At 41.0% G+C, this 25,412-nt stretch overlaps 1 protein-coding gene across 1 annotated transcript in view; it reads left to right on the forward strand.

Annotated features, from left to right (window-relative positions):
- Positions 1-25,412, forward strand: part of NADSYN1 (NAD synthetase 1) — a 61,311-nt gene that overhangs the window by 14,304 nt on the left and 21,595 nt on the right. The window contains exons 4-13 of the mRNA XM_063117371.1: positions 282-342; positions 10,822-10,938; positions 14,878-14,931; positions 15,554-15,643; positions 17,028-17,079; positions 17,772-17,860; positions 19,195-19,312; positions 21,728-21,859; positions 23,212-23,286; positions 23,502-23,626. Of these exons, the coding sequence (XP_062973441.1) occupies positions 282-342; positions 10,822-10,938; positions 14,878-14,931; positions 15,554-15,643; positions 17,028-17,079; positions 17,772-17,860; positions 19,195-19,312; positions 21,728-21,859; positions 23,212-23,286; positions 23,502-23,626 (913 nt within the window). The remainder of the gene's footprint in view (positions 1-281; positions 343-10,821; positions 10,939-14,877; positions 14,932-15,553; positions 15,644-17,027; positions 17,080-17,771; positions 17,861-19,194; positions 19,313-21,727; positions 21,860-23,211; positions 23,287-23,501; positions 23,627-25,412) is intronic.

The following is a 25,412-nucleotide window of genomic DNA, read 5'->3' on the forward strand; positions in this document are numbered from 1 at the left end:
GTTGGGAAGGGAGCTGCACATCACTTCCCCCTCAATTATGGGCAATCTTCCTTGGCCTGCTCACCTTCTGTTTTTTGAGATGTCAAAATTTAATGTCCACATGCATATCTTTGTAGCCGCAAGTCAAGGAATTTGCATTAAAAAGCTTATGGAAAATCTCAATTTTATTCTGCTTTAAGCATCACATTGTGCCCTTTTCCTGTGCTTTGCAGAGTTGCAACTTATACATATCTCTGGGACCCAGATTGTAGAAGATGAATAATAATAATTTAATTTTCTAGGTATTGAAATTGCTAAATGCAAAGGATCAAGGTACCGGCTTGGGCCAGAACTTGAAATTTGGTGAGCATCTCTTAATCTTTTTATGTGTTTTGTTGAATGCTGAAAACATATCTTGCTCTTTAGCAGGAAAGAGGAGTAATGCACAGTGAACAGTTATATACAGGCAAATTAAACTGGATTGAAACCTTTGTCAAACACAAAGTTTCAGCTCAGAAGGGGAACAGGGTGAGTCATGAGTGCCCAAGATACAGGCAATGGTAGGGTGACCATATGAAAAGGAGGACAGGGCTCCTGTATCTTTAACGGTTGTACTAAAAAAGGAATTTCAGCAGGTGTCATTTGCATGCATGAGATGAACTGTTCTTCATCTCAACAGTTAAAGCTGCAGGAGACCTGCCTAGCATGACAAGATATAAAAGTGGGCAGGGCTCCTGCAGCTTTAACTGTTGTGATGAAGAGGGAATTTCACCAGGTGCTACATGCATACAAATGACACCTGATATAATTCCCTTTTCAATACAATTGTTAAAGATACAGAAGCCCAGTCCTCCTTTTCATATGGTCACCCTAGTTGAAGAACACATGAAGAGAGTCCATGGTTTATTATCGGGTTGTGGGCTGCGGCTTGTTCATGGTTAATAAACCATGTTGGTTATCATTGCCGGGTTAGACAACATGATAACCCACAGTTAAACAACAACCCATGGTTCAGCGACAACCTACACTCAATCAAGTTATTTCTTAAGTATTGATGACCCCTGTCTTACACTACAGTTATTTAGTGCAATGTGATCTTATTGATATAAGTGCTTGCTTCACACACTTCAGAGATTTTGCTTCCATGTAGTAAGCTATATGTGCCTTTTGTGTACCCCAAACAAAAATTCTAAAATCCATATCACAGTAGCAGAATTAGGACAACTCAAAGGTCACAAAATACTGTGCAAGCCTTCGAGTGCTCCAGAATTCTTCATCAGTGAAATTGGTAAACAAAGCAAAAGGGGGGTGGACAGGAGAAAAATGGGTGTCTGTATGTAGTGACAGTCTTAAGATGGAAAATGGGAGGTAACAAACATTCAAATTAGGCTCAGGTACAGAGATAGTTTCACACTGATGAACATGATTATTTTGCAATGTGTAACCTCTCAGATATCTGCCATTAGTCATGGCTTCCCTGCCATGAAAGTATACAGACACATGCACTCACACAATATTAACGTGACTATGTGAGGTGTGTACAATTTCCTATTTATTTATTTTTCACGCATAGTTATATACCATTTCCCACAGAGGTAACAAAGCAGTGAACATTAAATACAATATCATCGAAATAGCCATAAATGTGAGAATAGAAACAACACAATACAAATTAATCAGCAATAAGACTGCACACTCTACTGTGTGCTATAAACCATAGATGTCTGGGTCACACTTCATAAGACCATCTATATACATTCAATCAACAAAAAACCTACGGTTTACAAAACAATGTTAAAGGCTCTACAGTTTTCAACCAAACTCCAAAAAGCAAGGAAATTGGGAGTTAAGGCTCACAAGCCTTTAACGCCACATCCTCCCTAAGGAGGCTGAAAGTGCCAGTTAAATTCTCATTCTCCCAAAGCAGATATAGACCATGAGGACAGGATGGAGGATAGGATATGCAGATGTGACTGAGGGGTTGTGAAAACTGATGACGAACAACTTAGAGCCACCTACTTCTCTTTTTTTGTTTAGAGCAGCCCTTCCCCAACCTGGTGCCCTCCAAAGGTGTTGGACTACAACTCCCATCATTGTAAGTCAGTATGTCCCATGGATAGGAATGCTGCGACTTGTACTCTCAAACATGTGGAGAGGTGACTGTGGGGTTCTGGAAAACTGATCAGGGAATGCTGTTCTAGAGCAAGGGCAGGCAAAATGTAGCTCTCTAGATGTTTTGGCATTCACCTCATAAAAGTCTCTGTCAGCATGAACAGTGATCAAGAAAGCTGAGAATGCTGTGACCGCAGAGGATTTTTCTTACGTGTTCAGCAGTGTGAGATCAAAGGCAGAGCTACCACCTAATAGATTCATGTGTAAGGAAGGATTATTTTAAAAACTATTGATGAAAATGATTTTTGTCCTCACCATAACATGGGAGTTGCAGCGCAGCACATCTGGAGAGTACTAGGCTGGAGAAGGATGGTTTATACTTGGATCCTATAGATGTCTTCTCAAAAGCCAGTGCCACTGAGTTTACTAGGGCTTCCCCCCAAGTGGTATAGGATTGCAAACTAATCTCATCTGAAAGGAGTTCAAGACACCCAAACTAATCCTTTTCTGTTCCTCTGTCACTCTGATGAGATGATGTATTGTAGAGGGATTGTGGGGAGTGAACAGTATATTTTGTATAAACACATTTTAAGAAAAGACATTGGTTCTTTGAAGGGTAGGGTATTTACCAAAAGCTGAAAGTGCCAGCCCTTGCTCTGGTTCTACATCTCCAACAAATTATACCCCTTCTGTTATCAATCATGCTGCTCTATGTGAGATGTGTGTTAGGAAAAAAAATATTGCGCAGCCCCTGTATTTGGTAAGGATATAGAACAGCATTCCCTATCCTGCTGTCCCAGCTTTCCTGGCCATGGGACATACTGACTTGCAATGATGGGAGTTGTAGTCTAACACCTTTGGAGGGCACCAGGTTGGGGAAGGGCTGCTCTAAAAAAAAAAAAGAGAAGTAGGTGGCTCAAAGTTGTTCGTCATCAGTTTTCCACAATCCCACAGTCACCTCTGCATATCCTTTTCTCCATCCTGTCCTCATGGTTTATATCTGCTTTGAGAGAATGAGAATTTTACTGGCACTTTCTGCCTCCTTAGGGAGGATGTGGCGTTAAAGGCTTGTGAGCCTTAACTCCCAATTTCCCTGCTTTTTGGAGTTTGGTTGAAAACTGTAGAGCCTTTAATGTCGTTTTGTAAACCGTAGGTTTTTTGTTTATTGAATTTCATGGCTTTGTGCAACGGATGACCACACAGGAAAGGAGCCATATAAATGTATGGGATGTGGGGAAAGCTTCAGCTGTAGTGGGACCTTGAGTAGACATCAAAGAACCCACACAGGGAAGAAAGTATACAAATGTGTGGAGTGTGGAAAAGCTTCAGTCGTACGTTCACCCTTACTTTACATCAAAGAATTCACAGAGGTGAAAAACCCTTTCTGTGTACGGAGTGTGGAAAAAGCTACAATCCCCTACACACTTAACAGAGAGTAAGACCATTACATTCAATGGAACATACTTCTGAGAAAACACTGACAGTACGTATTTGGTAGAGGAGGCAGCCATTTTCTCTCAATGTTCCAATATAGCTGAGGCACGAGGGAGAGGGAGGAGGCACTACTGAGCATGCTAACAAATCAAGATGGCCACCCTATAAATTATATTCAATAAACAAAAAAACTACGGTTTATATAACAACGTTGAGGCTCTAGGGCAATTTTTTTTAAAAAAAAATCAACCAAAAGGATTTTTTTTAAAAAAGAAAAGTCATTCCACCAACTACAATAAAGGAGGAAGAAGACACCACCACTGGATTAATGAGTAAGGAGCTCATTCTGTCAATTTTCATGGTTCACATGACACATTACTTCCAAATCTGTACTTGGTTTAAGTGGATTCTTTAATGTCAATATAGTAAAAACTATAAATTTTAGTGTAATTTTTAAAATAATTACACTATAGTGTAATAATTTAAATTTTTAAAATAGTGTAAATTGGGAAATTATTTAAAAAATAATTATCTAGCATTTTTCATATAATTTATTATAATTTTCATAAAAATTATAAATTTTTCATAGAACTATCTAGCATTTTTCATATAACTGCTTGATAACCCACATATCACATAACTTCCAGATGAAAGGCATCACCAAATGTTGCTTCCTTGCTCGTATTTTCTTGCTATGTCAATAACTGGAGATCATTGTTAACAACACATTTAAGTATTTATTGCAGAGCTTTGGCTATGGGGCAGTATATCAATGTAATAAATAAATACACCCAGGCTATGGGGTGGTATATCAATGTAATTACCCAACCCAGGCAAATTCCTTCCCTCACCGGCCCTCACAACCCCACCCTTGCATCCTGCCCTCGCTCTTTTCCTTTCACCCCCCTCCCTGCTTTCCCTCAGCCTACACTACCTCACAGGGTTGTTGTGAGGATAAAATGAAGAGGAGGAGGAAGAGGATCATGTCAGCCACCATAAAATAACATTCTAACATAAGAAATGTAGGAGCAGTTGAAAACATAGGATGATGGGGTGAGAAAATAAATGTGCTTCACAACTGAAGTTTTACACAAGTCCATCTCAAATGAGGAGAGGGGCATAAGACCATGATGTCCAGGCTTTAAAATTTACTCAGCTGCACTGCCCCATGCACGCCATGCATCCATTCTCTCTCTCTCTCTCTCTCTCTCTCTCTCTCTCTCACACACACACACACACACACACACACACACACACACACTCTCTCTCTCACACACACACACTCAGGATCACTCCATCTACCCATTCTCTCTCTCTCTCTCTCTCTCTGACACACACACACATTCAGGATCACTCCATCCACCCTCCCTCTCATTTTATTCTTTATTTTATCCCCACAACAACCCTATGAGGTAGTGTAGGCTCAGAGAAAGCTGGGAAGGGGGTGCATAAGGAAAGAGTGGGGGCTAATAGTGGGACCATAAAATGAAGAGGAACATGTCAGCCTTTAGCCCCCACTTTTTCCTTACGCCCCCCCTTCCCGGCTTTCCCTCAGCCTACACTACCTCACAGGGTCGTTGTGAGGATAAAATGAAGAGGAGGATGAAGAGAACTACATGCCCTGGACTACTGCAACTACTGAGGGGCATTGAATTCTATGATTCTGTGAATCTAAGTCTACAGCATCTGGAGCGGAACCTTTGCAGACAGAGGCTGGTGTCTCGGCTGCTGAACTGGTGCCAGCTGGGGCCAACTCAGAGAATGAACTGGAAGCAGAGCCAAGTACCAGCATACCGGTGATTAAACCAGCAGGGAGTTTGGCCAATTCAGAAGACACAGAGGGAGAAGCAATAAACTTAACTGCACAGTTGTTTAGGCAGCATAGGGTGGAAAAGGAAGCCCGGCGCAGGTCTCTGTGTATTTATGCTAAACGCCAGCTCAATAGGGAACACCTGTAGCTGCCAGGGAGGGGTATTTAGAGAGCTGGGAAGCAACAGGAACTTTGCCACAGATTAACTGAGCATCCTGGCGGAAGCTCTTGATTCCTGTTTCGGATCTTGGTGACCTGCTATCCTGGTTGAACTTCGGACTGGCTTGGAATTCGTGACCTGCTCCTATCCCTGGACTTCTGGACTGTTTCTTGGACTCTCTCTACCTCTTGTAAGCCTTTGACTTTTGGAACGGAACTGGACTCTGCCTCATGTTTAAATGTCTTGTACTCTGACATTAAAGAGTTAACTGTGTTATTTCATAGCACAGATAAAGACAAACTCCATTGTGTGTTTGCTGAGTTTGTGGCTGAATTCTTGGGGTTTGTCTGGGCACGCTGCCCACATCTGTATCTCCGTCTAATTAGCTGGTCTATTGGCAGCTTTCCCGGACACTGCAACACATAGAAGAGAGAAGAACCGCAAGACGTCTCAGGGTAACACAGTTGCAATTCTTTGCTTATAGACTTGTGTTGAGACCTGGGTTTAGCCTAATTCATACCAATGGAAAATTATTTCAACAATACATTGTAGACCCCTATGTAAAGACTTGAAGGATCTAGATTAAACTATTTACGCCATAATCAGAAAGATCTACGAGTGGAAATGTACTGTGGACTATTGTATGCAGTAGAAGCAAGAGCTCAGAACCAGAACTTGAGAGCAGGGAAGATGATAATTCTACCTTTGACTTTCCAGGGGAGCCCAAGATACATGCAACAAAACGATCAGGATGCTATGGCAATTGTAAGAAAGTTTGGAAGACCTGATCTATTCATTACATTTACTTGCAATCCTGCCTGGCCTGAGATTGTGAATGCAATGGAAGGAAAGCAACGACCTGAACACAGACCAGACATAACTGTCCGAGTGTTCAAAATAAAACTTGCAGAACTGCTTGATGACATTCTCAAGCAGAACCTTTTTGGTACTGTGATAGCCTTCACCTACATGATAGAGTTCCAGAAACGTGGACTACCACATGCGCACATACTCCTCAGTTTGTCTACAGATTGTAAAATACGTACAAACGATGACATTGACAGAGTCGTAAGTGCAGAGCTACCATGCTCACAAACAAATCCAAGGTTGTTTGAAATCGTCAATAAGTGCATGTTACATGGTCCCTGCGGCGCACTCAATGCACGATTTCCATGCATGAAAGATGGTGCATGCAGTAAGGGATTTCCAAAAGAGTTCAGAGCTACAACAGATGAGAATGTGAACGGCTATCCAAAATATGAGAAGAGAAGGACTTGCTGTTAAAGTAGGAAAGTATGACGTAGACAATAGATGGATTGTACCCTACAATCCATGGTTGTCGAAGAAATTCAATGCGCACATTAATGTGGAAGTGTGTGCATCTGTGAAGAGTGTTAAGTACCTCTAAATACGTTTACAAAGGCCACAATGCAGAGGGAAGATACTAATGGACGGTTGGTCTTTGATGAAATTCAGACTTTCTTAGATGGATGGTACTTTAGTGCACCTGAAGCAATGTGGTGTTTGAATGAGTTTCTGATGTCGGAGAAGTCCCACTCCATTACAAGATTGGCAGTGCATCTTCCTGATCAGCATCAAGTGATCTTCCAAGAGAGCAAAGAAGAGGATGCTTTGTGCCGGGAAATGTCTACAAAGACAATGCTTGAGGCATGGTTCGAATTAAACAGAACAGATGTACAAGCAACGCAATTTCCTTACTCCGAGATTCCTAAGTACTACGTATTTGAAAAAAAATAGGCAAATGGAAATGTAGGCAACGAGGTGGAGATGATATTGTTGGACGTATGCCTGTTGGAAGTGTTCAAGACAGTGAGCGCTACTATCTTCGCATGCTTCTTACAAGAGTTACAGGAGCTACAAGTTTTGATCAATTGCCGACAGTCAATGGACAGCTCTGTGAAACATTTCAGCAAGCTTGCAGAGAACACAGACTTTTGCAAGGAGACAGGATATGGCACGACACACTTTCCGAGGCAACAGAGGCACGTACACTGAGTTATATACGGTTACTATTTGTAATGATATCTGGATTTGGAGAACCAAAGATGTACCTGAACTATGGGAAAGACATAAGCAGGGCATGAGTGAAGGTTACATAAGACATTATTCTGAACAAACTGTCCTTCTCTGTTCTCTTGCGGAAATCAATGAAATGTTGAAAACTTATGATCTGACCCTTTGAAAACTACATCTACCACCTGTTGAAATGCTCACAAGCAGCTCTGCATTTGCAATCATTTGACGTTTTAGAAGAACAAGCCAAAGCGATCGCAAATACAGAAAAATTAAACAACGAACAAAAAAGGCATTTGACACTATTATTGAGGCCGTTTACAATAACTCGAAGAGTAATCAATACTATTTTTTTCTTGATGGTCCAGCTGGAACTGGAAAGACATTTCTTTACTCAACTCTACTACACACCATACGAGGCAATGGAGATAGTGTTACTCCTGTTGCGTCTACAGGTATTGCAGCAACTCTGTTAGCAGGAGGCAGAACTGCTCACTCTACGTTCAAGATACCTTTGCTGACGAATGCAACTTCAACATGCAATTTAAAGCCAAACACAGATGAAGCTAAGGCACTTCTCCAATCAAAACTGATAGTTTGGGACGAAGCACCAATGATGCACGTTCACACTTTTCAAGCAGTAGACAGACTACTGCGCAATCTGACAGGATTAGACCAGTCTTTTGGAGGGAAAGTTATACTACTAGGCGGAGACTTCAGGCAAGTCCTACCGATGATACTACGAGGCTCAAGATCTCTAACTGTTGCCAGTTGTATAAAGAAACATAGACTATGGTCCGAATTCCATGTACTGAAACTTGCACGTATGCGAACAATATCAACTGAGAAGGAATTTTCAGACTGGCTATTAGAAGAAGGCGATGGAAGAAGTGGTGCATCTATAAAGTTGCCTCCAGCCTGTTTTTTAAACACACAAGACCCTGTAGAACAACTCTATAGTGACATTAACTTCAACACTGTTACAGCTCAGCGACTCAAATGCAGAGCAATACTAACTGTAACAAATGACCATTCTTTGGAACTGAACAACAAAGTGTTAAACCGTATGCCAGGAGAAGAGGTTGTTTACAAAAGTGTGGATACTGTAGCAAGCAATGAACCAAGTGATCATCTAGCACAGCAGTCCCCAACCTTTTTGGCACCAGGGACTGGTTTCGTAGAAGACAATTTTTCCATGGACCGGGTGTGTGTGTTGAGGGGATGGTTTTGGGACGATTCAAGCACGTTACATTTATTGTGCACTTTATTTCTATTATTATTACATTGTAATATATAATGAAATAATTATACAACTCACCATAATGCAGAATCAGTGGGAGCCCTGAGCTTGTTTTCCTGCAACTAGATGGTCCTATCTGGGAGTGATGGGAGACAGTGACACCTGAAGTGTGTTGCTTATGTCCAGTTTACTCCGTAATCTCATTTTGGTTGTTGTCAGTGCAGAAATTGCATTGTTGTCAATGAGAACGCGGCCCGGTTCCTAACAGGCCACGGACCGGGAACGGTCTGTGGCCCGGGGGTTGGGGACCCCTGATCTAGCATACCCTAAAGAGTTTCTCAACAGCTTAACACCAACAGGAATGCCACCTCATGAGCTAAAACTGAAAGTAGGTGCTGTAATTGTGCTACTACGAAATCTTATGCCATTATGGGGACTCTGCAATGGAAGAAGATTAACAATTGCATGTCTACAAAGACACATCATAGAGGCCTGTGTAATTGATGGATTGAACTTAGATACTATTCCTATACTGCGCATACCTCTCATTCCATCTGATACAAATAAGCCTTTCAAATTCAAAAGAAGACAGTTTCTATACGTTTAGCCTTTTCAAAGACCATTAATAAGTCACAGGGACAGACTTTTGACAGAATCTGCCTATACCTTCCAAAACCTGTATTCACTCATGGGCAACTATATGTTGCTCTCTCAAGAGTTCGATCATTGCGCTCATTAAGTGTTGTATCTGAGAAGAACGAGATGGTTCATTGTGTTTACAATGAAATATATGAATGAATAAATACATAAAATGCGATGATATTTAATTAATAAACTTTAAGATATGCTACAACGGCATATGTTACGCCGGGTACAGCTAGTAACATCAGAAGAGCCATGCTGGATCAGATCAAGGGTCCATGTAGTCCAGCATGCTCTTCACACAGTGGCCAAACAGCTGTCGACCAGAACCTCACAAGCAGGATATGAGTGCAATAGCACCCTCCCACACATGTTCCTCAGCAACTGGTGTACATTATTATTATTATTATTATTATTATTATTAATAATAATAATAATAATAATAATATTTCTTACCTGACTCTCCCTCTGGATTGAGGCGGGGCACAACATCAAATTTAAAAATACTATAAAATATATTAAACTGATTAAAACATATAAAACTATTATTAAAATAACAGCCAGACATTTTGAAATTCAACAGGGTAGGCCTGTTGGAAGAGATCAGTCTTTATAGCTTTTTTAAATTCAGAAAGACTGTTAAGTTGGCGAATCTCTCCTGGCAGGCCATTCCACATTCTGGAAGCGGCAGAAGAGAAGGTCCTTTGGGTAACGGTTGCCAGCCTAGTTTTCACTGACTGAAGTAAATTCTTCCCAGAGGACCTGAGTGTGTGTGGTGGTTTGTACGGGAGAAGGCGATCCCTCAGGTAACCTGGACCCAAACCATGTAGGGCTTTAAAGGCAATAACTAACACTTTATACTTTCTGCCTCTGATACTGGAGGTAGTACATAGCCATCAGTACTAGTAGCCTTCTCCAGAAATGTGTCTAACCTCCCTTAAAATCCATCCAAATTCCATAGCTTGACTATGCATTGTGTGAGGAAGTACTTATGGTTATCGATCCTGAATCTCCCACCAATCATCTTCATGGGATGACCCCAGGTTCTAGTATTCTGAGAAAGGGAGAAAAATGCAGGGAAAGTGTGTGTGAAGAGATGAGTTTTAAGAAGATGTCTAAATGTTTGAACTGTGAGGGCCTGTCTAATATTGATTGGTAACGTGTTCCAGAGAGTGGGCGCTGCAACACTAAATGCTCTACTGCAAATGCTCCTGAGGCGAACCTCAGGAGTATGTGACACACTCAGATGATCGCAGAGATCAGGCAGGACACATGGAGTGAGGCACTCTCTAATGATAGCTATGTAATGATAGTAATGATAGTTGAAATAATGGTTTAGGTAATACCTCTTTAGTGTGCATAATATGTGTTTGTCTTGTCCTTGATCTGTATATTATCTTTTCTTTGCAGTGGCTATGGCTGCTCTGATCACTACTATGAGTCGGATACGCTCTTGCATTCCTTTCAAGTTCTGACTAAGCTTTTGGTATCACCTGTTACTCAAGACATAATATGTGATGTTGGAATGTAAGTATCTCATAATTACATAGTACATGGGGAAATCTGAATATTGGTTTCAGAATAGGTTATGTAATAGATATACTGTTTACTAGTTATGATTAGCAATTTATTTTTATTATTATTTTTGTTGTCTCCATTTCTTTCAAGGTACTCTGTAAACCCCCAAATAATAATATTTGTGACTTGTAAAACAAATTCCAAGCTTCAGGTTGCTAAATGTTCTAATATACCAGCTCCTGGTTCGTATCAGTGCCAGCAGAGGAAATTTGCAGTTATATTTGCAGTATATTTTTGAAGTGTGCAGATATTTGGTTTTCCTTGCCTTGGTTAATTAGATAATCATGGTCTGCATTGATTCACCCCTACCAGCTCCAGTCTGTCACAGGTTTCTGTGAGTTTCCCTACTGCCAGAGGAAATTATCATATCCAGGTGTGAACAAATTCTGGTTGGCCTTGGTATGCCAATCCAGTATTTGTTATTATCATGCTCCCAGCCCCCTTCCCCCACCCTGCTCCAGTTCTCTGGCATGCACATAGGAGGTAGGTGAGGGTATGTATTTCAGCCTTGCACTTGAAGCTGGTCTGGTCTCAACTGGCACGTACCTCTTCTCAGCCAAGCATGAAGTAAAATGTGACGGTTGGGTCACACTCAGAAGCAGCAAGAGTCTCTCTAGTTCCTCCCCCTTTCCAGAGGGGATGGGAAGTTGGGGTGGGAGACACTTGAAAGGGAGGAGAATCAATGTTGTCCCTAGAAGGAAAGGGTTAGTTTCTTGTTTTGCACAGTCTTGCTCTTTCAAGAACTTCCAAAGTGTGTGCAAGGCGAGAGGCTAACTCAGGAGTAGGCAAAATTTTGGGGGCCCATGGACACATTTGGCAATCTGCGCTGGGCACCACCACAAAATGGCTTCATTCAAGGGAGCTGTGGCTCATCTCAAAGGATAAGTAATTTGCCTTAGAGACCCAGTGTGAGAGAGGGGTGGGGTTTGAGCCCCGTTACATTGAATAACTCACAGTTTCCAGTGCCAACAGAAACCTGTTTCACAGAAGACAAATGCTTTGACTTTTAACTCTTTCCCTTCAGAGAGAGGTGAGGTCATTCACTCACTTTGTGTTGGGCCATTCCTCATGCTGGTTGGCAAGCAGATATGGTCTCCTTGATGCTGCAGGTTGATACACAAAAGCAAATATGGTCCTACTAATGCAGATTGATGCACAATCATGAAATCACTTTCTAAGGAAGGATGATAGTTCTAGGCTGACATTTAAACCATGAGGATGTACTGAGTTGAGTTTAAAAATCCATTCAGCTTCTTTTCTTAAAAGAATGTTGTCATGGTTATTCCAATTATACTTGTGGGGATTTATTCTTTCTATAACAAGAAACCAGAAATCATCATATCTGTGAGCCTGTTCAATGAAGTGTTGAACCATTGGTGCATCTGCTACTCTATGTTTTAATTTGGAACGGTGTTCCAAGATGCGTGTTCTGATGCTCCATGTGGTCTTGCCAATGTAAGGAAGTCCACAAGGACAAATAATTATATAGATCACCCATTTGGCTGCACAGTTAGAAAAGTGATGCAATTTAAAGAGCTGTTGGTCTCTGGGGTGTTCAAATATCTTAGTTTGTAGGGTTAATATGCAGATGGAGCATCCCCCACATTTAAAATGACCATAAACCATACTGGCTGTAGCGTTGGGAGGATCCATGTCTGAATGAACCAACAAGTCTGACAAATTACTTGTGCATTTTAATCTGATTTGAGGTGCAGCAGCACCACACCCTGGTAAATCCTTTACGATGTTCCAATGTCTCTTTATCTTCATAACTGCATATGCCAAATGAGAATAAGTAAGAGCATGTAATCCTATTTACAGGATTGGGCTCCTGATTCTGTAACAACGTCCCCTGTGGAACCATAGCTGCTCTCCTCTCTGCATTGTTGATGACAGCACTAGGGTATCCCCTATCCATAAGTTGCTGCCTCATTGTCAGTTTACTCTTAGCATATTCCTCAGGATGGGAAGAATTCCTTTTAAGACGTAGATACTGTCCAAAGGGTAGACTAGTTCGTAACTGAGGTGAACGGTGAGATGAAAAATGTAAAAGTGAATTTCTGTCCATTAGTTTGATATATGCTTTGATGAATAACCCGTCTAGCTATCGGTATACCATTGTGTCCAAAAATGGAAACTGTGATTTGTCAGATTAAAACGCGTATGAAAATAGAATTTAATATTGTTGTGGATGGTATTTATCCATCTGAAAAACTCTTGCACCCTAGATTCATCAGAAAATATCAAAAATATGGCATCTATGTAACGTTTGTAAAAGAAAAAGTCCTCATAAAAGGGCTTGTTTCAGCATTACAAATAATAGTTTCTTCAAGATATGGCATAAGTAAATTGGCTACACTAGGGACAAAAGGCCTTCCTTGAATTTGAAAATAAAATTGGGCAGAAAACCTAAAATATTTTTTTTTCTAAAATGATCTCCATCAAACTGAGAAGGAAAAAAGTTGGCAGGAGAGGATCTTCCCTCTTGTCAAGGAACAATTCTACAATTGTGCATGCTTCCTCGTGAGGGATGCTAGTATATAATGAATTTACATCCATGGTAACCAAGACGGGTTGAGATGGAATTGAAAGGCCCTCCACTTTATTTATGAAGACACTTTATTTAGTGTCCTTTAAATATGAAGGAATTTGAAAAACAAAAGGGCATAAGAAGTGGTCCACATACTGGGACAGGGGTTCCAATACTGAATTGGACCCAGACATTATTGGACAGCCTTGTGGTGGGAAACCAGTCTTGTGTATCTTTGGGAGTACACAAAAATAGGTATTCGCAGATAAGGATTCTGTAAAAAGTTGGATGTTGTTTCATCAACAAGGCCCAGTAACATTGCTTCCACCACAATGGTCCTAATGATTGACAAAATATGTTTTGTAGGATCAGAGGATATGGATTTATAACAGGAGGGGTTATTTAATTGTCTGTAAACCTCCTGTAAGTAATCCTTCTTATCCAGTAGCACGATAGATAACCCCCTTTATCTGCCTCCTTGATAACAATAGACCTGTCTTTGGATAACTCATAGACAATTAGTATGAGGAATGGCCATGTTGCTCTACGTTTAAGCCTCATATGAACAAACCTGAGCGTGATCACCTGATGGACTGTTTGTTTGTCTTGGAAGCTAATGAATTCTCAGCCGGGGCATAAGGTTTGATGTTTTTAACTCTCCTCCATAGTTGGTTTCCATAAATTTACTAGACAGCTAAAGAATTCTCTTTATTATACGGAAAGAATTTCTCTGTCTGTAAACTGGAAGTAATTTAGGGAGTACTATCTTCTGTCTACACCCCCACGGCTCTTGATGGCACGCGGCGGAGAATGCTTTATCCATGTGTAATCCATATATGGAATCTGAGTACATTTTTTTGAACTTTTTTTGAACGTTGTTTTCTGGATGTTTTTTTCTGAAAGTTAATTTTGTCACCCAGCAAGCTTATTTACTCAAGTAATGTTTATCTATTTACAGAATTGAAATATTGTACATCTGAGGAAGTCTGAAATGACAAAATGGGAAAGATAACCGAAATCCTGTTATAATAATTAATAATTTAGTACATTAAAAACATTCAGTCTATTGTTATAATTTTGTTGTTAAGGTATCATAAAAAAGCAACTATTTGCCTTATGTCTTGTCATCCTTACAATTTTGTATGTTTGAATTGTTCTATTTGATATAATTATATAAAATAGAAATCATTATTTTGACTCTTTACACTACTACTGACAGTTGTATGCCTGTTGGCATTCCTTATAATTGGTTCTTATCAACTGCAGCCTTCGTGTGTTTTGGCTCTTCTTTATATAAGGACATAGTCTGTAGTAAGGAATCCGACACCTGATATCACCAGCCTTTCTTAATTCTACAGGCCTATTATGCACCGAAATGTTCGCTACAATTGCAGAGTGATCTTTCTAAACAAGTACGTGACTGCCTTTCAATCAAAGTACTCACTTTAGGATGCATCTGCCTGGTAACGTCTATGTGTGCTTGTATTTGGCTGTATATTTCATTCCTATTGTTTGTTGCAGGAGTCAGAGCAATTTTTCTAATCATAAAAAATTAGAATCACAGACCTGGAAGGGACCCCAAAGGTTATGTAGTTCAACCCCCTGCTGATGCAGGAAATCTACTACTATAGCCTATCTGTTAGGTGGAAATTCAACCTCTGCTTAATCCTTCACCCCAAACAACGGAGAGTCCACTATCTTCTGATGCAGTCCGTTTGACTGCTGAACTATTGACTGTCATACTATTAGGTCATTTTTTTTCTAATGGTTAGTCTAATTTGAAGCCATTGGTTAGGTCCTATCCTCTCGAACAACAGAAAATTATTTTTTTGCACCAATTACATGGCAGCCCTTCAAAGATTTGAAGATGGCTAACATATTGCCTTTAACCGTTTCTTCTCCAAGCTAAACTTATCTTTCAACCTTTCCTCATAGGACTTTGTCTCAAAGCTTTCACTTTTTTCCTTAAAACTTTCACTTTTGTTTGGTTCCGCTGCATGTGTTCATAGTTGCTTTCCTTTCCCAATATTCAAGGAAAATTCTTCTGATACGGCCAAAGATGGCACTGGCAAATACTGGAAACTACCGGGAAATGCGATGGTTCACTCCTTGGAACAGATCACGGTAGGCTCTGTTCTTCATGCTCTATCCTGTGATAAGATAGGATTACATCCTAAAGTGGCTATATTTAGGCAGGATAATGTCCTACTACTCCCAGCATCTTTCCTGGCAGCCATATAGGCTAGGGCATGCTGGGAATTGTAGGGCTTTTTTTCTGTCTAAACATGGATTATTATTATTATTATTATTGTTATTTATTTATATAGCACCATCAATGTACATGGTGCTGTACAGAGTAAAACAGTAAATAGCAAGACCCTGCCGCATAGGCTTACATTCTAATAAAATCATAATAAAACAATAAGGAGGGGAAGAGAATGCAAACAGGCACAGGGTAGGGTAAACAGGCACTGGGTAGGGTAAAACTAACAGTATAAAGTCAGAACAAAATCAAGTTTTAAAAGCTTTAGGAAAAAGAAAAGTTTTTAGCTGAGCTTTAAAAGCTGCAGTTGAACTTGTAGTTCTCAAATGTTCTGGAAGAGCGTTCCAGGCGTAAGGGGCAGCAGAAGAAAATGGACGAAGCCGAGCAAGGGAAATAGAGACCCTTGGGCAGGCGAGAAACATGGCATCAGAGGAGCGAAGAGCACGAGCGGGGCAATAGTGTGAGATGAGAGAGGAGAGATAGGAAGGAGCTAGACAGTGAAAAGCTTTGTAGGTCAACAGGAGAAGTTTATATTGGATTCTGAAGTGAATTGGAAGCCAATGAAGAGATTTCAGCAGTGGAGTAACATGGTCAGAGCGGCGAGCCAAGAGGACCTTGATATTTGTACTGCAAAGCTGTATTAAAAGGTCTTTCAGGAATCTTGCTCATGCAGCTTTTCTTTTAAAAAATGTTTAATTCATGAAAGTGATATCTTTGCATTGTTTATCACCTTGTTTTCAGTATTCTGATACCATGTTACACTGCTTCATAACATGCAGAAGTTCTGTGGCATGGATGTTGGAGCAGAAAGCTGTGGGTTAAAAAAAAAAGAGTGGTTTTGTAGTTTGGAGCTCAGATCCCATCTTTGCCCTGTACTTAGGTTCTTAGGTACATTAGTTTTGTCTCCTCAGTTTGCCTTCTGGGAAATGGGTGTCTTGTGACTGCCCACATCCACCATGGCAGCCATTTTGTGACCCACCCACCCCATGGCATTAAACATTTCATATGTGCCCACTGACCCAAAAAGGTTAGGGATCCCTGACCTATTGTTCACCTGGGTATTTATGACTGATTAGTTCTGTTGTGGAGTGATTCATTTGTTTATCAGAGTTTGGTTATATCATTAATTAATAGTTGGATATTTTAAAGCTGCTATCCATCCTGGGTTGTCCCCACCCCCATCAAGGGCCATATATATATGGAAATAATAATAAATAAATAAATAACATGTTTTCCTCTTTTTAGGCATGTGGAAGAATATTTTCTTCCCAGGATGATACAAAAGATAACAAGTCAGGTAAGACACTTCTCTGCTGGAATTAGCACATTTTTTAATTTTTGGAAGTTATGAACAAATGGATTAGATTTCATAGTGGAGATTTTTAGCCTATGTTTGTGTTACAGCTACACAACTGGTTATTTTATTTTATCCTCCATCCCCCTTACCATTTGGATAACTGTTAAAAAACAGGCCAGGCAAGTTAATGGAAAATTATAATATTAGTATTGGTAAGAAAATTAGGACATTCCTCAAGCCTTAAAGGCTATAGTTGGTGCTGACATAAGTCTTGACTGTTTTGGAAAGTTTGGAAGACCTCTCTCACAAGGGGAAGGGACTGTGTGGGACCCAGTCCCTTGGTCCACTCCTGATACAGTTTGATTAAGGGACTTAAAACATTTAAGTCTTCATAAATTCAGAAGTGCTACTTGACAGAGCTTAACTTTCCAATATGTTTTGTAGCTGAATGTTGCTGTGTCCTTCCATTAAATCTTGTGACATTGTATGTGTTGCAATATGCTAGAATTAAAAATATAATTACCCTAAACTTTGGTTTCAGAAAATATCTGGGTATTGTGAAACAGATTGTACATGATAAACGTCTTTCCCACACTTTCAGCTGGATATTTTCATTCATGTTGATCTATTTCTAGGGTGTGTATTGCTTCCCTGCTGTCCAGTAGTCCATATTCATTCTTTGCTTATCGTAGGAAAGTGTTCCATTTGGTGATGCAGTACTAGCAACTTTAGATACCTGCATAGGGACTGAAATCTGTGAAGAACTGTGGACACCAACTAGGTAGGACTGATGAACTGAGAAAGCATTCCTGAAACAGCTAAAATAAATCAAACCCTGTCCTGCTCTAACTGGATCTTGCTTTTTGCTTGGAAAATGCAGAGACAAATACAATAGGAAAGTCAATTTATAGGCAAATGGTCAAGCACAGTTTTATCAGGCAAGCAGATCCCAGAGAGGGATCTGAGGGGCAGCTAAGATCACAGTCTGAGAGATCAGTCAAATAGAAACATAGTACAAAAGCAGGGTCAGGCAGGAATCCAGGGGGTCAGAGGCATGGCAGTCCAAACACAATCCTATTTCAATCCTATTATGCAGTTCAGTTCAGTTCAGTTCAGTTCTATAATAGAAGTGCCACTGTCTCATATTTTGGAATGGACTTGAGTTATTCTTGCCAAAGAAGTTGGACATTGCCCAGATATTTATTTATTTATTAAAACAATTGTACCCTGCCCTATTACCACTGGGATCTCAGGGCAGCATACAGATAGATGAGGCTTTGCAAAGAAAGGTTTCATCCTGCTACCTATGTACAATATTATGCATGAGCGGTGTTCTCCAAATTACTGCATTGTTTGCAGAATGGTCCAAACATATTGGGGTGGCTGCAGAGTATCCCTTTTGTGCATTGAAGGACTCCTTCCATTCACAGAAGTGACACAGATCATAGAATCATGGAACAGCAGCGTTGGAAGGGGCCTATGAGGCCTTCGCGTCCAACCCCCCTGCTCAATGTAGGAATCCACGTTAAAGCATCCCTGACAAATGGCTGTCCAGCTGGATCTTGAATGCCTCTAGTGTAGGAGAGCCCACAACATCCCTAAGTAAATGGTTCAATTGACATGCTGCTTTGACAGGAGGTTCTTCCTGATGTCCAACTGGAATCTGGCTTCCTGTAGATCCAGCAGAGCGTCCCATTGGAGGAAGTGCAAAGAGGTGATTTTCACTGACTTCCCCTACAGTCCCCTGTGCCACCTCCCGTGCTGTTTCAGCAGGGCCCTTAATCCTCCAGAGCCGCTTCTCCAAGAGCTGAACAGGGAAGGAGGAATCACCTCTTTCTCTCTGTCTTGTCAAGAGAGAGCATTCTGCCAGTGGAATTCTGCTTGTAGAAATTCCAGATCCAGCCCATTTTCTCCAAAATATCACTCTGATTGGAGTGAAATTGCATTTTCCAGGCACTCTAACAACAAGTTTTGTTCTGGTTGGGTTAAGTCTTCCCAGTTTTATTGTGTGCTTTGTTGTTTATTATGAACATTCTGTGACATGACCGATAGTACAATGCATGTTATATAGAGCAGCAATCTCTTTGCTTTATTTGTGGTTGCTCAATTTTACAGTCCCCACATTGAAATGGGTATCGATGGAGTAGAGATCTTCACAAATTCCTCAGCAAGTCACCACGTATTAGGAAAAGCTCATACTCGAGTGGAATTGGTAAATTTTGCAACAGCAAAGGTAGTTTTTTCTTTACTGTTACATAGAGTTTTATGAACAATCAGGTTTGTGTCCATTACCTTTAGATTCCATCAATGGAATGCAAAGTGGCACACTTAGGGTTCCCCAAGGGTCTCCCATCCTTGGCCCTGATCAGACTCGGACTTTCTTTTAGCTTCAACAAAGTTCCTGCATCATGTGTCTTCTGAATATAGCCCTAGTTTATTGTTTTGCCCATAGGTGAAAATACAGTCATGCAGTATTAGCCTTTATAAACTGGGATGTGGACACTGCCTTAGATTGCATCAGACCATTGGTCCATCTTGCCTGTTAGTAGCGGCTCTCCAGGGTTTCAGGCAGGGTTTTTTCAAGTCTTTCCTTGATGTGCTGGGGATCGAACCTGGGACCTTCTGCATGCAAAGCATGTGTTCTACCACTGAGCTACAGTTCCTCATCTTGTGTCGTAAATCACTGGCGTTAAACTCGATAAGTGGGAGGGAAACGTCAACAAACAGTTCGTGGTCAAAAGCTGAAGTATCCGTTAGAAGCTGGGTCAAACAACAGTGGATTCAGGAAAGCATCAAGGAGTAGTCAGGGTCTGGTCCAAGGTCAGGATAAGTCCAGGCAAGATCAAGGAGGTGGTATGCAAGCGACGAAGACAAGGCACCAAGAACAATAGTTGCTTCCAGTGTCGCTTCTGAGTTCTGGCAAGTCTTTCATGGGGATTGTGGTGATTGGATTGTTGTCAGCTGCATGGGCCTTCGGCTAGCTTCTGCCTATTCCTGTGAAAGACCACTCCCTAAACACTCCCAGGCTCAGCTGTTCCTCCTTTCTGTTTAATCCCTCAAACTCTGAAGTGCCACATCTTGGTCCATGTGAAAGCAAAGAAGATCAGAGCCATTGCAGCTCCCTTCATATTGCTTTATCTCTGGCCTGTCTATGTAGGGGCCAGAGAAACTCATACATGAAAACAGATTTCTTGGAACTGGGCTGTAAGCAGATCCAGGCTGCAGTGGCCAAAAGTGATTTTTTTGTGATCGCAGCAGTTGCACGAAATTCTGTTTTGATCACGGAAATGAAGTGTGGCTCTATGAAATGTTCCTATATGTAACCAAGCTCCCCTGAAACTCATTCTATGATTCCGTAACTGAGAAGAGTTAGATTAGTAACCTCTAAATTAGATTACTGTAATGCACTCATATGTCAGGCTGCCTCTGAAGGCAAGTTGGAAGCTGCAGTTTGTGCAAAATGCGGCAGCCAGATTGATAGTGGGGAATGGAAGGTCTGAACATGCAACACTGATTCTGGCCCATTTACACTGGCTGATAAGTTGGGTTTTTTTTAACAGGTTGTTTTTTAACTGGGATTTTTTATTGTTGATTGTATAAAATTGTTTTATATGGTTGTATGAGAATGGTTTTCTATTACATTATTATATTGTATTTTTCTGCTTCTAATCTTTGTGAACGACTATAGAGCTTTGGCTACTGGGCAGTATAGGGCAATAATAAATGAAATGAAGGTATTATAGTGGGGTGGAGAGCGGGGAAGCATCTGCTTTTCATGGGGCAAGGAAAATAACATTTCTGAACGCTGCTTTACATTTGCAGAGCTGGTATCCAGCTCTTCCCACTACTTGTTTTCCCGCTTTCACATAGATAATCCAATTGCTTCTTGCTCTTACTAAGCAATATTGAAACAGGACACAAGCCCTGCATTTTCAGCACTGTGGCCCTGTGTAAAGTGATGGCCTAAGCAGAGCTCCCTTTATGTTCCTCACAGCAGTTCCCTTACATTAAAATGACAAAATATTGGCTCAGTTCAGAGAACACGTTTCTCAATGGTGGTTTTAGAACTCCACAGTGGAGTACCTACACCACTGTTGAGAAATGTGTTGCTTGGTGGGAGAACCACCCCACGGTGGAGGTTTTTTTTAGAAAACGCTCCACACTGTGCAGAGGAGAGTTTCTGCACAAACGTTGTGTTGCATGTTGTGTGGCGGGCTCTGTGGAGTTTCCTGTTGCGTTGAGTGGACTTTTCCCACTGGCTACAGAGTTCCCTGGCAAGAGTGGCGAAAGGAGGGAGTGCCGCTCCAAGAGAGCCGCGGGGATTTTTTGCAGCAATGGCTGATGGGATACCATTGGGAGGACCAGGGGTGGAGAGAGGGCATAGGAACTGCCAATCAAACACTGTGTTGACTTTTACTCAACTCCATGGTAGCCCACACTCACACACTGATGGAGTTGGAAATTGTTCTATGGTGAGTAGCCCTTACAAACTCAACTCTGGAGTGGAGTTTTCACACTGCGTAGAGAAATGTATTGTCTGAACTGAGCCATTGTCTGTACTATTTAAAAGATTGGTATTGTTGTTGCTTTTGCCAATGTATAGTCTAGTTGTATTTTTAATTATATGTATTGGCGTTGTTTTGTTTAGAATGGTGGCATATATGTGCTGGCTAACCAGAAGGGCTGTGATGGCGATCGCCTGTATTATGATGGCTGTGCAATGATCTCTATGAATGGAGACATCATCGCTCAAGGACTTCAGTTTTCTCTGGATGATGTGGTAATGCATATTTACATACTTAATGCAAGACCTATAAACTGCATTTCGGGACAATTGCCCGCACAAAACCACGCAAAATAATTACTCAATAAATATAAAAACATAAAATCAAATTAAAATTGACACGACATCCCTTTAAAACCAGCAGTGAAACATCATTAAGACACAACAGTTAAGAAAAGGTGTACTGAAATAAAAATGACTCAAGAGTTCTTTTAAAACTTACATCGATAATGAGAGAAAGGTCAACATCTATGTTTATATCTGAATGGAAACCTTTGATAGAATTTTTGCAAGAAACAGAGAGAAATGATGTATTTGTCTGTGGATTCAATGTATGAGCTATAGTTAAGATAGAAGAAAGAAATGAATTAGATTATTGTGTTAAATGTAATTGAGGAACGAGAGAAGATAGTTTTCATTTCTGATATGAAGAAAGCCGAAAGTATACCTTAACCTTATATCTGAGTGTATTTTAAGTTTGTATATTTGTCTGTATTTTATGTAATGATTTTGTGGTATTGTATGTCTGTGATGTTTGAAACAATAAAAATCATGAAAATGAAACAAATAAAATAAAATAAATTTGCATATCATAGGGTCATACATACTTCTGTGGGGAGAACATTCTATTAGGGTACAGTCCCATGGAGATAGTCAGCTGCCTCTGAAGTAAGAGGTTGCTGAGTATCAAATGCAGATCCTTGCCTCCATGCTCCCATCCACCCTGCATTTTCTCTAGATGGGTAATTTTGCCCATCTAGCCACAGCACTTCCAAGCAGGATAGGAAATGCATAGGAAGCTGCATAATGCAGCTTTCCTGGTCTCATCCCAACCCCAGTCCCAGGACCGCACTGTTTCCCCCATCTCTGCATTCCATTTCTGTGTGCAGAGACATAGCCAGCATGGAGAGAACTGTGCTGGCTGTGATGAGAGGGGGCAAGGAGCGTGGTTCCTGGGCTTCGAGGTTGGAGCCATGATTCCGACCTTGGATCCCAGAAACCAAACAATCCTGTGTGTCTCTTCCCCATATGGTGTCTAGGGGGCATAGGATTGCTCTCGCCATGTGGGGCCACAGCTGAAAAGATCCTATCTCTAGTACTTGTCAAGCTGACATCTCTTATGGATGTGCCTGATGGGAGATGCGCTTGAAGCTGTTAGATTTAAATATGTTCTTAAAAGAACACTCCTGTGTGTAAGTGCTGGCTTGTGACATTGCCATCATTGGGTTTATTTCCCTTACAAATAAGCGAAAAGCTACTTTGCCTCCAGTGTAAAATAGAAATCTAGTGAAAAATGGTTTTGAAAGCTCAGTATATTGTAGCCAGTTGTCTCTTCTGTCATTTTTCAGGAAGTCTTGGTTGCCACTCTGGACTTGGAAGACATAAGAAGTTACAGGGCAGAAATATCCTCTCGAAACCTAGCAGTAAGAATTCCTCAATTTTTCCCCTTGCTAATGATTTTAATGAAGTGTTTGTTAGTTAAGATTCTTTGCAAGCAATGAGAGTTAAAACTAAGGCATTAGACAGATACTATATTCCAGAATATATGAAAATGTAGATTGTTCTACCGCAAAATGTTAACTGCCTCTGTTTCCTGAATTTCCCTTTCTTTCTTTCTTTCCTTTTTTTAATTGACCAGGCAAGCAAAGTGACACCCTACCATAGAATCAAAGTCCATTTTGCCCTGTCACATTGTGATGACATATGTGTACCTACGACTGCGCCCATCCAGTGGAGGTATCATAGTTTTGTGGAAGAGATCAGGTAGGCAAAACCTATGCAGCTGTTGGGGCACCATTCTGTGATCTGCTGCAGCAGCTGCTACATCACCACGTGTGAGGTAAGCAGAGCAGAGGTGAAAGGTCCATCTGTTTTAATCTCTCAACAGGGAGAAATCTCCTTGTTGCACTCAGAAAAAATGTGTTGTTGTCTGAAGGAGGCATCGGTATTGCAAACTGTAGGCCTGCTCCACAGCTCTTAGTGGGGAAGAGTGCAAGGGAGCAAGAGAAATTCAGCCCCCATAATTTCTTCCCTGCTCATCCCCAAAACCAGGGGTGGGAACTTTGTGACCCTCCACACATTTTGACCTGCCACTCCCAAGATCTCTCACCATTGAATATACTGGCTAGGGCTGATGGGAGTTGTAGGCCAAAACATCTGTAGGGACGCAAGTTGCTCAGGCCTGCCCAAAAGCACTTGTGTAGTACTTCTGTGCTTCTTGCAACGCTGCACTTAAGCAGCCAATGTATCTTTCGTGCAGGGGATGTCCCCAGACCATTTACTCCCCCCACATAACGTTTAGCATTATTCTCTTATTGGATTGTTCAGTATTTTAGTTTTTCCATAAAAATGGTTCTACAATTTTTCTGTCACAAAATGTTGCTGTGCAAAGGGTATATTTGTGAAGTATGGTGCTATATAAATAAATAATAATAATAATAAGTATGGCCAGCCTCTTCTTAAATATTAATGCTTGGATTAAAGTTCCCGTAATCACTTACCAATGGCCATGCTGGTGGGACTGATGGGAGTTGTAAACACCTAGAGGGCACCAGATTGCTTACCCCTGGGTTAGCGTGTCAGGCTTAGGAGAGACCCAGGTTCAAATCCCTACTCAGCCATAGAACCATTGAATATTAGAGTTGGGAGGGGCCTATAAGACCATCAGGTCCAACCACCTGCTCAGTACAGGAATTCACCTTAAAGCATTCCTGACAGATGACTGTCCAGCTGCATCTTGAAGGCCTCTAGTTTGATCTAGCTAGTGTGGAAGAGCCCACGACCTCCCTAGGTAACTGGTTCCATTGTCATACTGCTCTAATAGGACATTTTTCCTGATATTCAGCCAGAATCTGGCTTCCTGTAACTTGAACCCATTATTCCATGACCTGCACTCTGGGATATCGAGAAGAGATCCTGGCTCTCCTCTATGTGACAACCTTTCAAGTACTTGAAGAGTGCTTTCATGTCTCCCCTCAATCTTCCCAAGACTAAACATACCCAGTTCTTTCACTCTGGGCATGTTTAACCATGAAGCTCACTGGGTGACCTTGAGGCCAATCACCATCTCTCAGCCTAACCTGCCTCACAGGGTTGTTGGGACAAAATGGTGCGACAAATCTCCTTGAGCTCCTTAGGGAAAGGTGGGATAGAATGAGTTTTTAAAAAGTAAAATGGGTTGTAGTCTTTTGTGACATTTTGTATTTTGGTTCTGACACTAGAATACAGATAAATGTGCATTCATGGCTCAGTTGTGAAGGGTGAAACTTGTAAAAAGGGGAAAAGAACCTAGTTTCCCCCCTTCCTTTCCTTCTTGAATGCTGTTATATGCGTTTTCAAGCAGCAGTACTGTAATTTAGCCACAAAATGTGCCTTTCATAACTAATTCAGCATGCATGTACCATCAGAAGAACCCAAATATAAAAATGTCACATAAGAAGTGGTCTTTCTCTGCTATCTCCTCCAGGAAGCCATACATTTTTATGTTGTAAATAATTAATCCTATGATTAACTTTCCTAGGAGTAAGTCCCCTTGAACTCAATAGGCTTA

Source organism: Elgaria multicarinata, chromosome 2 (genome assembly GCF_023053635.1).
Source record: "Elgaria multicarinata webbii isolate HBS135686 ecotype San Diego chromosome 2, rElgMul1.1.pri, whole genome shotgun sequence".
Lineage (NCBI taxonomy): Eukaryota > Metazoa > Chordata > Lepidosauria > Squamata > Anguidae > Elgaria > Elgaria multicarinata.